This window comes from Palaemon carinicauda, chromosome 26 (genome assembly GCF_036898095.1).
Source record: "Palaemon carinicauda isolate YSFRI2023 chromosome 26, ASM3689809v2, whole genome shotgun sequence".
NCBI classification, from domain to species: domain Eukaryota; kingdom Metazoa; phylum Arthropoda; class Malacostraca; order Decapoda; family Palaemonidae; genus Palaemon; species Palaemon carinicauda.
This window is the reverse complement of record NC_090750.1, coordinates 39,627,922-39,642,921: the sequence shown is the minus strand read 5'-3', so window position 1 is coordinate 39,642,921 and position 15,000 is coordinate 39,627,922. Positions and strand designations below refer to the sequence as shown.

General features: G+C 32.8%; 1 protein-coding gene across 1 annotated transcript in view; it reads right to left on the bottom strand.

Moving 5' to 3' along the window:
* Positions 1 to 15,000, bottom strand: part of LOC137619891 (potassium voltage-gated channel subfamily H member 2-like) — a 913,085-nt gene that overhangs the window by 175,382 nt on the left and 722,703 nt on the right. Inside the window, exon 7 of the mRNA XM_068350179.1 lies at positions 2,693 to 2,848. Coding sequence (XP_068206280.1) covers positions 2,693 to 2,848 — 156 coding nt within the window. The remainder of the gene's footprint in view (positions 1 to 2,692; positions 2,849 to 15,000) is intronic.

The window sequence follows — 15,000 nt, the reverse complement described above, 5'->3', positions numbered from 1 at the left end:
CATAGAAATATTTATCGGTATGTTAATATATTTAATATATATTTTTTTTTTACCGCAAAGTTTTAAAATTACCAACTGATCAACTAAATGTCACCCTTTTTCACGAAAAAAAGACTTTGACAGTGAAGTACTCATGAAAGCCTGAAATGCATATGAAAAACATTTAAAAAATTAATTTTTTCTACTTCGTAAGTTAATAATCGATCATCATGAACCATCTAATTAAGTAATCTGTCATGGCATAAGAAGGAACAAGTTATCAACACCTCAAAGATGCTTCTGACAAGTTTTTTCTTTTTTTTTTTTTTTTTTGGAAATGTCTTATCAACGGCCCTTTTTATGTACTCTTCAGTCGGAAAACCTAATAATTGTGATTGATATAAACGCTGAATACTAAGAGTCACTTTCTTAATTTCATAAACTGCTAATAAAATATTCCAAAAGAGAAAAAGATTAAAGAGAAAAACGTATTTTCAGACATGCATCTTAAATTTTTAATATTGACAGTACTAACAAATACCTTTATATGCACACTTTGAACCAGTTTATTAAAACCTCATGCAAGGTAATAAATGTGGAAACTTATTTACTGATTAAATCTCTATTGAAAATAAATACACCACAGATTGGCTGCTATGTTTAAGTAGACCAACCAATTTGCATTAAAATCTTTACCATTATCATTATCATCAATAGACAAACTAAAGCATTATTACCTGCACGCCAAAAGTGACAAGATCCTCAAAGGGATTCATTGGAGCTTAAACTCAACTAATTTAATATCTAATACAGGTTGGGATTTTCAAGTTTCTTTTGCTGGAACGTATATGATTGTAGCAAGAGCTGTTTAATCACAAAATCTCTCTCTCTCTCTCTCTCTCTCTCTCTCTCTCTCTCTCTCTCTCTCTCTCTCTCTCTCTCTCTACATATTATTAAACGAGACTTAAAAGCTTCTGAGGATAGAACGAAATATAAGACAAAAGCACAATAAATATAAGAAGACTTATCACTGACCAATTATTAATATATTTGTCTTGCGCATAAACCAACGTGCATAAACTTTCACTTAATAAATTTTACGTAACGTTAAGCATCAAACCAGTTTTACAGAATGTTGATCAATTCTCCCATTCATAAATCTAACAACGAAAATAATGCATGGGCGTGAAATAACAGGTAAAGGAAAAACTAAGACTAATTCCACGGACTGTTCAAGTTCAAAGTTGCAAATGATCTGTCGCATGCTTCAATAAACGAGACGGACGGAAATAATACTTTGCTACAGTCATACAATATTGGGATTGGAGAAAATTCAGGTAGAAATTTGTAACCATGTCACAAGCTTGGAAACACTACACTATTGATCTAAAATGGTAACGAACAGTAAGATATGCATACGTTATATAAATACTTATGTATGTATGCACACATACATAAATATACACACACGTATATATATATATATATATATATGTGTGTGTGTGTGTGTGTGTGTGTGTATGTGTGTGCACGCGCGCCTGCACGTGCTCGTGTGCGTATGTGTGGTTATGATAACTGTTGTTATCGATTATTGCAACATTTGAAGACCATCAATTAGATTCATTCTGTAAATACAATAGGCGTTATTTAGAAACACATCTACAATCATCCAAAAATAGTACAAAGCCCACTATACAATCTATTAAGCAATTAAAAATAGTCTTTAAACTCAAAGCATTAGCATCAATCATATTATTATAATAAAACAGCGATAAAATAAACAAGATGGCCTTGCATTAGAAAAATCATTTTGCCAAGAACTCAAAATAGTCTGTCAGAGGATACGGAGTAGGAAGGAAAATTACGAAATAGTTGGATCAACGCATTGCAAACTCTAACGCTATTCATATTTGCATAAATACAAATGTAGGAATCGATATACGTAAATGTATAAGCAAACAAAGGAACGTCATTCCGATCTCGGCATACTGTAGCGTACCGAATTCCGATTTCTTTAATGAAATTGGTGTAATAGATTATTTGATATGAATTATAGAAAAAGACAGTATCTCATTTTATATTTTCAATAGGATGAACTTAATAAAGGAGGGAGTAAACAAGACCTGCAAAATAAATATAAACAAAAATCAACAGCCTGTTTGTTGGCTTTCTCAAAAGAAAATACTTCTGTTCCTCCAACACATCCAACTTTTATTCTTGGTCATAAAACCTATTAACGCGTGTAAGCGCTTGTTCCCTCCTTCCTAATTGTTGTAAACAGTCTTTCTGTAAGTATTATACGGACGGATAATATAAAAAGAGGTAGACGTTTTTGTTAAAGTACGTTTCTTTATTGAATATATTGTATATTTTCCAATAAATATATTTAAATGTTCCGATTTGAATTTGATTTATATCGATTAAACAAGGCATGATATTGTTGAATATTCAACTAGTGACGAGGAAGGGGAGGAATATTTTTGTTAAAAATCCTAATTATATTTTTCGACGTGGATGGTAGAATGTTAACTTTAAGGACAAAATAATGGCTGCTTTCGATCCCACAGTGGAAGATGTTTCTCAACAACAACAACTCCCATTGGTTAACTTTAGGGTAAGAGGAAGGGCTACTCTACGTGATAACTCACTAAGGAAGGAATCTACAATGAATAGGACAACTAAAAGGGAACCAATTTTGTTTAGATTCTTTTACCCGCGCGGATGCTTTCGAAACGGTGGTGGCCACCGAATCCTTACGAGAGGCGGCCGAGTCTTTCCTCCTCCACAGAGGGAGGGAGGTCTTGCGGTAGTCGTCCACATATAGGGTATGGAGGGACGGACGACTGACTTGGAGGGCGCCGAAACTGGACTGAAATGAATAAATAGACTGGGTTATATATACTCTGTTGGAAAATATTCTCTTCTGCGCCACAGAGTGTAGGATGGGGTTTAAGATGGATGCCAGCAGAAATGTTGAGAATAATCAGTTTATAAATCGTAAGTATTTAATATATGGACATAAAGGTGGGAATACAATGGTAAATCGCTGTATTTTCTAGCCTATAGGATTTAATACTACAACGTAACGTAGAAATAAAAATATTCTAAAATCGTAATATCAGCAAATACTATGAAATATTCAGGATAAAAGGATAAAACTGGAATATAATAACTTAGAAGGGAGAATTTTAGGATGTTCGTGGACAGTGACCCGAAATCTGAAAAAAATATTAGCACAATTCACATTTAATTTGTGTTAACAGAAGAATAATTCCATATAAAAAAGAAAACAAAATCAGATTTAACTTAAATGAGGATTGTCCATCAATGTGTACGTGACAAAACCTTTAAAAGACAGGAAGAAAAAATCTAACGCCTCATCCAAATGTGAGTCAAGAAATCGCATAGTGTTTCTATAATTTTATCAACAACTTCGAAGTTGCATAATGCAAGAAACTATCCCCTCCTTTCTTTAGCGATGAATTTTCTTGATACGATTGTTTTCGCACCATTTAACAATATTGTGATTATTTCTATAGATTTATAGAAATACATGGTCGACTACATCTAGTATTAAGTCCTTTTATCTATTTACTAAAGACAAACAAAATCCTAAATAAATGTTTCAACCACTTAAGGCAAAGGTAAAAGAAAGATTTAAAAAACACGTATAATAACATTTATAAAGTTCTTTTCTCAGCAGATTTCTATTTACAGAGTTTGGCATCAACAGTTAACTGTCAGCTTAGTTCTACTTTCCTTGGTTTCAGTCCGAATTACGATTTGTTCTCATTAGTCAATTTAATTTTATGCCTGTTAAATATCCTATTACAGTATTTACAATAAATCTTCCTACTTGCTTCTAAAATTTGATAAGAATAATATTTATGATGTCTTTCAAATAAATGAAGACGAATATTTATTTTTTTCTAAATATTCGGATGCATCACGTGATTTAAAATAACAACAATACAATATCACTTTACTATTACGATTTGCTTGCTATTATAAGAATAACATGGACGTCTTTGGTTAAAATTGAATAATTTTCCTTGACAATGCCTGTATATATACACATATATCTATCTATCTATATATATATATATACATATATATATATATATATATATATATATATATATATATATATATATCCGATTACGCTCAACTCTCCCTTTCCTTCAGGTAGGGCAGAGGGTATAGTCATACCCAGGCGAGAGAGGTGCTTTTGCGTGTGTGCGCATATCTTAATATTTATCCATCATTTTTGACGGGTCGCGTATAGTAGTATGTATGTATGTATGTATGTATGTATGTATGTATGTATATATATTTATTTATTTATTTATTTATATATATACAAACACACATATATATATATATATATATATATATATATATATATATATATACACACACACACACACACATATATATATATCATCTTCATCGGCTGGAGCAGTTGCTAGTCTACTGCAGGACAAATGCTTCAGACATGTCCTTCCACTCGTGTCTGTTACGGGCCTTTCTTTGCCAGTCTATACCAGCAAATGTTCTTAGATCGTCAATCCACATTCTTCTCTTTCTTCCCCCTGCTTCGTTTACATACTATAGGTACCTATTTTGTTATTCTTCTTGTCCATCTATTATCTGTTATTCTCATTATCAGTGTTGCCGATGTCCATCTCTTTTTCTTACATATTGTTAGAATATCCTCTACATCAGTTTGCTCTTGCATCAATTTTGCTCTTTTTCTGTCTCTTATTGTTATCCCCATCATTATTCTTTCCATGTATAGAGTAAATATTAAAAGAAAAACTGAATAAGTCAGTTTACGAGTGTAACTTTAGACCAAATTGTTTATGCTCACAGAAGGAAATTAAAATAATTGGCATCACCATTGTACAGGTTAGAATCAAACCGACGTGATCCTGTCATTTGGGAAACTACAACAAACTCTTACATATCTATTATAAAATTTAGTTAAACGAACAATGTACAGTGGTAGCGATTTGAAAAAACGTGAGAAATCCTCAACATTGCAAAATTGCAATGGTCATTCTAATTGAATAAATTTTTTTTAATAAACTACGGGGTAAAATGCATAATGCAACAATCCCAAGAAACAATACATCACGAAAACAGATCCGCAGTAAGAGCACTGGCATACTTGCAGATTACGATGTAATAATAATTCTAAAATCCGGTATAATAATAATAATAATAAGAAGAAGAAGAAGAAGAAGAAGAAGAAGAAGAAGAAGAAGAAGAAGAAGAAGAAGAAGAAGAAGAAGAAGAAGAAGAAGAAGAAGAAGAAGAAAATTTTTACCAACAAATTTCACAGCGATTCCTGAATTTTCACAACAGAAAAAATCGAAATATTTGTTGAAGGGTTAGCAGTTCGCCAAAAGTTCTAAACGAAGGTTCCACGAAACAAGTGAAACTTTAAAGAGCAGGGACCAACGGAGACTAAACTTCCCAGAAGAAAATAATTAAACGACGACAGAAAATATAAACCACGAGAAGAGAATATCTGACGTGATGATTATCCCTTGATGTTCACGTCCATTGCGGAACACATCTATCTCTCACTTGCATGAATATTGTTCTACGTGCGTGCGGCTTCATCGTTTCCCCTAAATCATTGGTGAAAGGTTTATCTTGCAGCATATTACTAATGACTCACGATAACAAAGGCACATTGTGATACATGGATGGTGGGAAATTTTTAATAACCCACACTTTAGTCATGAAAGGATCTATGAAAGGATCTGTGCCGCTTGCATACTCTAAAGGATATTCATCATGGTCTAAATAACAGGTTTTAGATGAGATGTTATATATGTTCCCCGACTACATCAATGAATCCTCTGAATTAATTCCCCCACATATGTTGCCATACTATGTCGGTAACATTTCTGAATCTATTCTTAAGGACCCCTCCTAATTTCCTCTGATATATCCTGAATAATTCTTTTCTCTTTCTAATTCGAAGAATGCTTCACTACCTGTACTGTTACCTCATTTTTCATTAGGGAATAGACTGAAAATAAAATGGAAAATAACCAATGACGAAAATATAATTCTTCTAAATTTTGTATATGTCAAGAGCTTACAAAGGAAACAAAGACACACCTGACAATCGCCTAGAAATAAAAAGAAAAAAAAAAAAACTCCAAAACCTACATCACATTAAAATTATCATCTCACATGCAAACATGAAGACTGTAATGTCACAGGGAAATCGAATAGTTTCCTAAAAAATTTGAAAGTATTTTCACAAGAGGCTCAAAGATTTTGCTTTAGTTTATGAAAGTTGTTGAATAAAAGTTTGGTTATGGCCACTGATAAAGACTTCGTTAACCCAGGAGCGAATATCGTGCGTTCAGCCATGAATTACCTAAAGGCATCTTTTATATTTCAGCGCTCTATATTAATTGTAAATGCTCTTTTTTTCTACTTGGCATACTTATGTCCACCTTGTTCCGCATTCCCAATGAGAGATAAAGGTAGTCAGTTTTCCAATAATCAGATATTCAATTCGTGACATTGATAATTCTTGTTTTCAAAGCCTACATGGCAAAGGCATTAATGAAAGTTTCATTGCCATACATTCCACGTTAAAGAACTTAGAAATTTTATTCAACAAGTTGCATGGCATTTCCATATGTTCCATATTTTTATTTAATCATAAAAGATTTTTCACTATCATGCCATTCAACACGCATTCTTCCTAAGATAAAATGTTATTCTCTAAATAGCCCCTGGCGTTAGTAATAATTATTTATATAGTCAATTTACTAAATTCTCTAATTTAAAACTAGTTTTCCTATTATTTTAGAGGTACCAGGGTGGCTAAGGCATCAGCCACCCGTTGAGATACTACCGCTGGAGAGTTATTGGGTCCTTTATTTGGCGAGATAGTACTACATTGGATCCTTCTCTGGTTACGGCTCATACAATGAATAGTATAGCCCATTGTTTACATACTCTCCTCTTTCCTCATACGCCTGACGACACTAAGATAACCGGAAAATTCTTCTTCACTCAAGGGACTAACTAATGTATTGCAATTGTTCAGTGGCTGCTTTCCATTTGGTAAAGCTAGAAGAGACTCTTTTATTTAAGGTAAGCAGCTCTTCTAGAAGAACACTCCAAAATCAAACAATTGTTCTTTAGTATTGAGTAGTGCCGTACCCTATGTACCATTGTCTTCCACTGTCTTGGTTTAGAGCTCTCTTGCTTGAGGGTACACTGAGACACACTATTCTATCTGTTTTCTCTTCCCCATTTTTTTTCTAAACTGTGTGGTGGGCAGGCTCAATAGAAAGGCCATGTAGTTTATCAAAAGGCTGCTTTTTCCTCTAGGGTATTCCTTTTCAAAACCCTCATTGCTGTCGCCCCTTTAGTTGAAGAAGGTATCCTGGAGGGTACTTTGTCTTGTAAGTTGTGTCGGCTCCGTCATGTTGATCTATTCTATCAGACATTTTTTATTTAGTTTACCAATGCATCCTAGACTTTGCCTGTGTCATCTAATGTATTGCAATATTCATGGACTGCACAGCAGTATTCGAGACCTTGCTGTTGCCTCCAGAGAATATGATATTCTAATATGCTCAGAAACTTTGGTTTTTCAAATTAGGCACTCAACTGAGCTCCTTATTCCAAGTTTTGAGAAAACAATCTTTTGAAATGGGATGCCACTCCTAGGGCAAGGGGAATGGCAGTGTATATTAGAATTGAGTACCCTTCTATTCATAAGTCCTGCTATGAATGTGAATGTCATGAGATCCAGGTCATAAAAGTTTGTGGTAGGTATAACAACTTTTATTTATGTTTGATCTATCAGAATCTATACTTGGATGATTCTATCTTTGATTGTCTTCTAACAATTATGGCTAAGATACAAGATGATAGAAGGGCCTCTTTTGGGCCTTTTGGTGATTAAAAGACACCATCGACAGTAGTTAGATTCTGTTTCTCCTACTAATCACCATGACTTAAGATCTTTGAACTTTGCCTCTGAATCAAACTGTGAGTAAATCATAAGTGAATCTTCTCATAGGTCTGGTAACCACTTGGACCTAGTATACACTGACTCCATGGCGTTATAAGGTTGTTCTCCAGTGGGGCGTCTGATCACACCTTGGTTTCGTTAGTAATATAAGACTAAGCAGCCTGTCATGGATGTGACATGGTCATGTAGGATATATATAAATTCGCAAGCATACTGAAATAGCATTTTGAGTGGTCTTTTGAATTTGAGTTAGTTACAATTGTATAAAAGTGTTGAGTCTGTTGTTCTCTTGAATGAAAACCTGGTCAACATAATCGACAGGTAGGCGTATTCCTTCTCACCTGTTAGAATACCGTGTGAAAGATAAACTCTGCTTCAATGACGATTGTAGACACGCTTATTTGGAGGAAGCAGGAGGCCAATCATCTTTGGAGGATAACATTATAATTTTACTTAGAATAACTATACTCAGCTTGGACCTTTTGCTCAGAAAGTTTATGCTTCAACTGAAAAAGAATAAAATTTGACCATAAAAGAAACCCTTTCTGGTACAACTCAGGAACATAAGTGGTGGCCTACCCTTAAATATGTACTCTTTGGTGTTGACGTAACAGTTCCTCCTTTATTTAAACCCGATGGCTGTCACTCACTGCCCAGAGGAAAAGGCAACACTTTTGCCTAATGTGTTTAACAGTAAGTAATGAGAAACTCGTCAATCCTGTTTTCCCAAAGCTAAACTAACCAGTTTAGTTTTAGATCCCGTGAAATTAAAACAATCTTGATGGACCTTGATGCTTATGGAGGTATAGACCCAAATGGCATTTTCATTTTAAATACAGACAGCTGATTTCTTAGCTTTTAAGTTGTCTGTCATTTTCCACAAGTTTGCAGGTAGAAGTTCTCTTTGCACTTGTTGGAGAGCTGGTAATGTTACTCCATTAGGTAAATGTGTTTGTGGTAGCTCTAGCTTCCAGATTACACCCCCACTTTCTGTAACTCCTATATTATTTAATATTTATGAACTTCTTTTGGCAAAACGTTTAGCTATGGTGAAGGTATTAATCTGTTCCTTAATTCGCAATTTGGTTTTTGGAGTCTTTGGAATATGTGACGACGTTCTTTCAATTTATAATAATTTGCAGAAATACCTTGATTGTTGCCAGCAAATTCGTATGATTAGCCTTAGTTTTAGTGCTGCCTTAGGCCGTATTAATCATGGGGCCGTTTTTGTTTCAAAACTCGCAATAGATAGAAGCAGGTGGGTCTTTTCTTAGCCTCATTATTGGATTGCAAATTACGTCAATTTCATCGGAATGTAGATCTGAACTTGTTGAATCCCTTAAGAGAGATCTAACTAAAATTAGTGCATGGTACAAATTATGGGGCATGAAGTTGGACCCAAGCAAAACTCAAAGTATGATTGTAAGCAGATCGGGAACAATGGCTTTAAAAAAATTTCGGTGATCAATGTATTCTGAGAAAATATATCAATTCTTTCATTCTAAATCCTGTCTGGTCTTCAGCTGATGACACTCATCTTAATTTGTTGGAAAGAAAAAAGTTGCAGTGTATTAAATTTCTTATTCCTGGTCTAGATATTATTCTCCAGCACCGTCACTCAGTTAGTTCTTTATCCATGTAGCATAAGAGTTTTCATAATTCTGCCCATCTTCTACATTCGGATCTTCCCTGACTGTACCTTCTTGTACGTAGTACTAGGTATGCAGTTAGTTCTAACAGTCTTGCCTTCTCCACTGCAAGGCACAAAACTATACAGTACTCTGGAAGTTTTATTCCAACTGTGACCAGGCAGTTGAATAGGTGGAACTTCAGATATAAGATAGATCTTTATTTAATGTTGTTGCTGATCTTAAGATATTTTACATTCTCCTTTCTTTACTTCTCATATGTAGCTTATATATTTCTGTTCCTCACTGGGGAATTTTCTCATGTTAGAGCCCTCGGGCTTAAAGCATAATGCTTTTTAAACTAGGTTTGTTTAACTAGTAATAATAATAGAATTGTGTATCCGTTATAAACACCAAACCAGTCACATACACACACACACACTATCTATCTATCTATCTATCTATATATATATATATATATATATATATATATATATATATATATACTGTATATATGACTCCAAACAAGAGAAAGTATCCATTAATTACTTGACAAAGATAGAAACAAAGGGAACAACAAATGGCATGGACCCTCCATCTTTAAAGTTTTAATACAAAATCTACCATAAAATCTAACAAATTAAATATGCAAGGATTCCTGGTTATGGCATAACAACATTACTCAGATTCATGCTATTTAGATTTCCCGATCAATTATATTATTCCATGCTGGATTAAATATCAGAAATCCAGTCGCATCATTTTGTATCAAGTACAGAAGAATTACTATAAAGTGTTTTGCCTAAGTTTGAATTATGTAAATCAGTATTTCTTCTTGATATAAAAGACGAATTTCCATGAGGTAAATGATAATCCATAATAGCTCGATAATGTTCGTAACCACATTCAAACGAAATATTATGAGAATCCCTAATGGATACTTGCCTACTTCATATTGGGTGAGACGTGGCTGACAGGGTGCCGCTAATTGTTAATCACACAGTGGATGTGCCTAGAGCCCATCCTATCAATCGAATATCAAAAGATACATCGCTCCCATCACTATTAATGTTGGCATTTCCCCTATGTTACTAAACTTTTGAAAAAAAAGAAAAAATGAGAAAAAAAGACGAAAAAAAAATCTTAAGGTTTTAATGCCCTCATGATTTAATGTTGAAATGCCTTATTAACTAAAATTCCATATTCAGTGGTCAACTGTAATCCTTGGATGGGTTCATGTCTATGTATAGATTGTAATGACATATACCTAAACATAAACAGTAAAATATAAACGAAACACTTGAAAAAAAAATAAAAAAAAATAAAGAGCCAAATTTCTTAAACCTTATTACTCTAATTTTCTCGGTAACTGTTTTAAGAGGATGAAATTCCACACGTAATACATATTTTTCTCAGATGCTTTAAATAATATCCCACCTCACTTCATTTAAATTCATAGAAAAACTCACAATGTAGGGGGTTTAATATGGCTCTGAATACTCAAGTACTAGCTCTGAAAATAGAATGGTCTCTCGCTCTCTTTTGAGAGAGAGAGAGAGAGAGAGAGAGAGAGAGAGAGAGAGAGAGAGAGAGAGAGAGAGAGAGAGAGAGAGAGAGAGAGAGAGTATAATTTGGTTTAAGAATATAGAGAGAAAATGGTTAAAGTAACATTTTTTTAAAATGCTGACTATACATGAATCTCAACTTATCACGTTTGAATTTTAACTGAGTCATAGCATTTAAGAAAAACATGATCTAATAAAAAGCGTTGAATACTGTAAGGTTCCATACATTTAATTTCCTATATATCGAAAATTTACAGTAATTAGTATAACAAAACATGATAGGATGCTTATGCATGTATATCTATATCACATACTCATATATAACACTCACACTATATATATATATATATATATATATATATATATATATATATATATATATATATATATATATATATATATATATATGTGTGTGTATGTATATATATATATATATATATATATATATATATATATATATATATATATATATATAAATTATATATATATATATACATATATATATATATATATATATATATATATATATTTATATATATACAGTATATATAAAGTATAGAACAGATCATTCAAACGTATGCACCAACAACATCCCATACAGAGGAAGATATAGAAACTTTTTATGAAGATCTAGAGATATTTGTGAAAAAAACACTCAATTTACATATGTTTTGGGTGATTTCAATGTTAAAGTATGTCAAAAGAAGGGAGGAGAATCAACAGTGAGTAAATTTGGAGTAAGCGCAAGAAATGGCAAGTGGAGATATGATTGTAGAATTTGGTGAGATGAACAATCTTAAAATCGTGAACTTTTTTTTTTTTTATAAAAAAGAAACAATAATGGACATGGAGAACCCCTAATGGAGAAACGAAAAACGAAACAGATTTTATTCTCAGTGAAAAGATTATTTTAGTTAAAGATGTAGCAGTATTTAAACAAGTTAAAGTCAAGTGATCAAAGAATTGTTAGAAGCAAAATTTGTTTATATCTAGGGAGAGAAAGAGAAAAAAAATTCTAAGAGAGAAAATAAACACTCCTGCAATAGGATAAAAATCTGATGAGTTTAGATTAGCAATACAAATTAGGTACTCCCAGCTACATGATGAAATAGAAGCAAGTAAAGAAGAGATGAACAGTAATTCAACAAAGTTTGTATTTGAATAAGCACAAGAAATAGGTGGAAAAGTTCCCAAACAAGATCAAGGAAAACTGTTAGAAAACAACAAAAAAATCTAATAAAGAAAAGATCTGAAATGGGGGAAAAATCCAAGAGAGATGAAACAGAATTAGCGGAACTATTAAGAAAATAAACTAACAAAAAACCCAAGACATTCGTAAACGCAATCAGACCAAAATTGAAAAAACACCAAAGAAAGAAAGGAAGAAGCACGAAAAGAAGACTTGGAACAGGGTGACAACAGATGTTTGCTTTAAAGGATGAAAATGAAAATATTATCAACAATAGAGATGGAGTTATAAAACTTGCAAAGGATTTTTATACAACAGTATACAATACTGCTAAAAGAAATAACTTTGCCAATAAAAATAATGAATCACCCGAACCAGTACCAAACGTAATAGTAGAAGTAACAAAAGCATAAAAAAGCATGAACGGAGGCAAAGCAGCAGGAGAATATGGGCTAACAATAGATTTACTAAGAGATGGAGGAGATTTCATAGTAGTACAACTAGTGAACTTTAAACCAAATGTCTGCAAGAATGGTGTATACCTACAGTACAGCTGGGAAAAACTTTATCATTATACTATTTCATAAAAAGGGAGACAAACAAGACCTGAATAATTTCCGCCCAATAAGGTTACTATCCGTATTATATGAAATGTTTACAAAGATCACAGGCAGAATAGAAAGACAGATAAACTTTAATAAACCAAGAGAGCAGACAGGCTTTAGAAGTGGGTATTCAACTGACCATATCAATGTAATTAACCAGCTAAAGGATAAATCAACAAAGTATAACAAACAACTATGTATGGCTTTTATAGACAATGAAAAAGCTTTTGATTCTGTCAAAACTTCAACAGTAATGAAAGCCTGTCAAAGACAAGGAATAGATGAATCAGATGTTAGAGCAATATCTATACAGCAAGTGCAGCAATCCAAAAACTACATAAAGATAGAGAAAATTTCGATTGAGAAAGGAGTTAGACATGGAGACCTCATATCTTCTAAATCCTTAACAACATGCCTAGAATGAGTTGTGTCAAAATTTAGATTGGGAAAATGTAGGAATTAATATTGATGAGGAATGCCTTAACAATTTTAAAATTTGCAGAAGACATAGTTGTGTTTAGTGAATCATGGGGGGAATTGCAAAAGTTGATAGATTTGAATAGAGAAAGCAGATATGTAGAACTGAAAATGAACACGAGTAAAACTACGATAATGTTTAATGAAAATGCAGAAAGAAACAAATAAGGTCTATAGATGAAACTCTACAAATTGGTTGTGAATATACATATTTAGGACAGACAGTGAGTGTTTTCCCAGGATATGAGACCGAAATCAAAAGAAAGATGAGCATGGGATGGAGAGCTTTTGGTAAACAAAATGAGGTTATGAAAAGTAAAATGCCACTCTCTCTACAAAGAAAAAATTTAATCAGATGGTCCTACTGATATTAACTCAGGCATCAGAAACTTGGAGCCCTACTAAAGCCTTAAAACATAAGCAAATTACAACTCAAAGAGCTATTGAAAGAATAATGATAGGATTAACACCAAAAGACAGAAAAGAGAAACATGGATACAAGAGCAAAATAAAATAGAGAATATTCTAACAACCTGTATGAAAAACTAATGGACATGGACAGGATATATAATGAGAATGGCCGATAATAGATGGACATTAAGAATCACGGAATGGGTCCCTGGAGATTGCAAAAGAAGCAGGGAAAGGAAGAGAATATGATGGATTGACGAATAAACCGACGTAAGTGGAAGGACATGTCGTAGGTCTTTGTTTTGTAGTGGACTAGTAACAGCTGATACTATGTATGTATATGTATATATATATATATATATATATATATATATATATATATATATATATGTATGTATATATATATGTATGTATATATATACATATATATATATTATATATATATTATATATATAAATATATATATACATACATATATATATATATATATATATATATATATATATATATATATATAGATATATAGATATATATGTATATATATATATATAATTCACATTCTCAACCTCTATCGATTTACATCGGCTATGCAATGGAGACTTAGTCTAATTTTCCGGTTTCCGAAAACTACTACTAAAACATTTTTGAAATAAGAATACAAACTGAAATGAAGAATTTCTTCCTCCGCTTGCCCAATTATATCTCCCAAAATCATAAAAAATAACTAGAGCTGAAATAACTCTTTATTCCCACAACCAAATGATAATCAATGTTCTAGAGCCTAGAACATTGATTATCATTTGGGTATGAGAATAAAGAGGATATTCTTAGGCCACGAAAATTATAAATAACCTGCTGCAACCTTTTGGCTAAAGGGCAGAAAGAGTATGCAATTTATTACAGGTACCTTTAAGTCTGTTCTTGGAAAAATGTAAAACTTGCAAGTTCCAACATACAAACGTGTAGTGTTGGACACAAGCGATAAAATGATGATTCCAATGAACCGATATAGAAGAGTCCAAAAGGTCCCCATTTTAAGGTTTCTGGAAGACTGGGCATCCCATGGGAATTACTTGTCTCTAATGATCCTGCCTAGCCGTATGATATAGAGGCCTGGGAAAGAGGATCA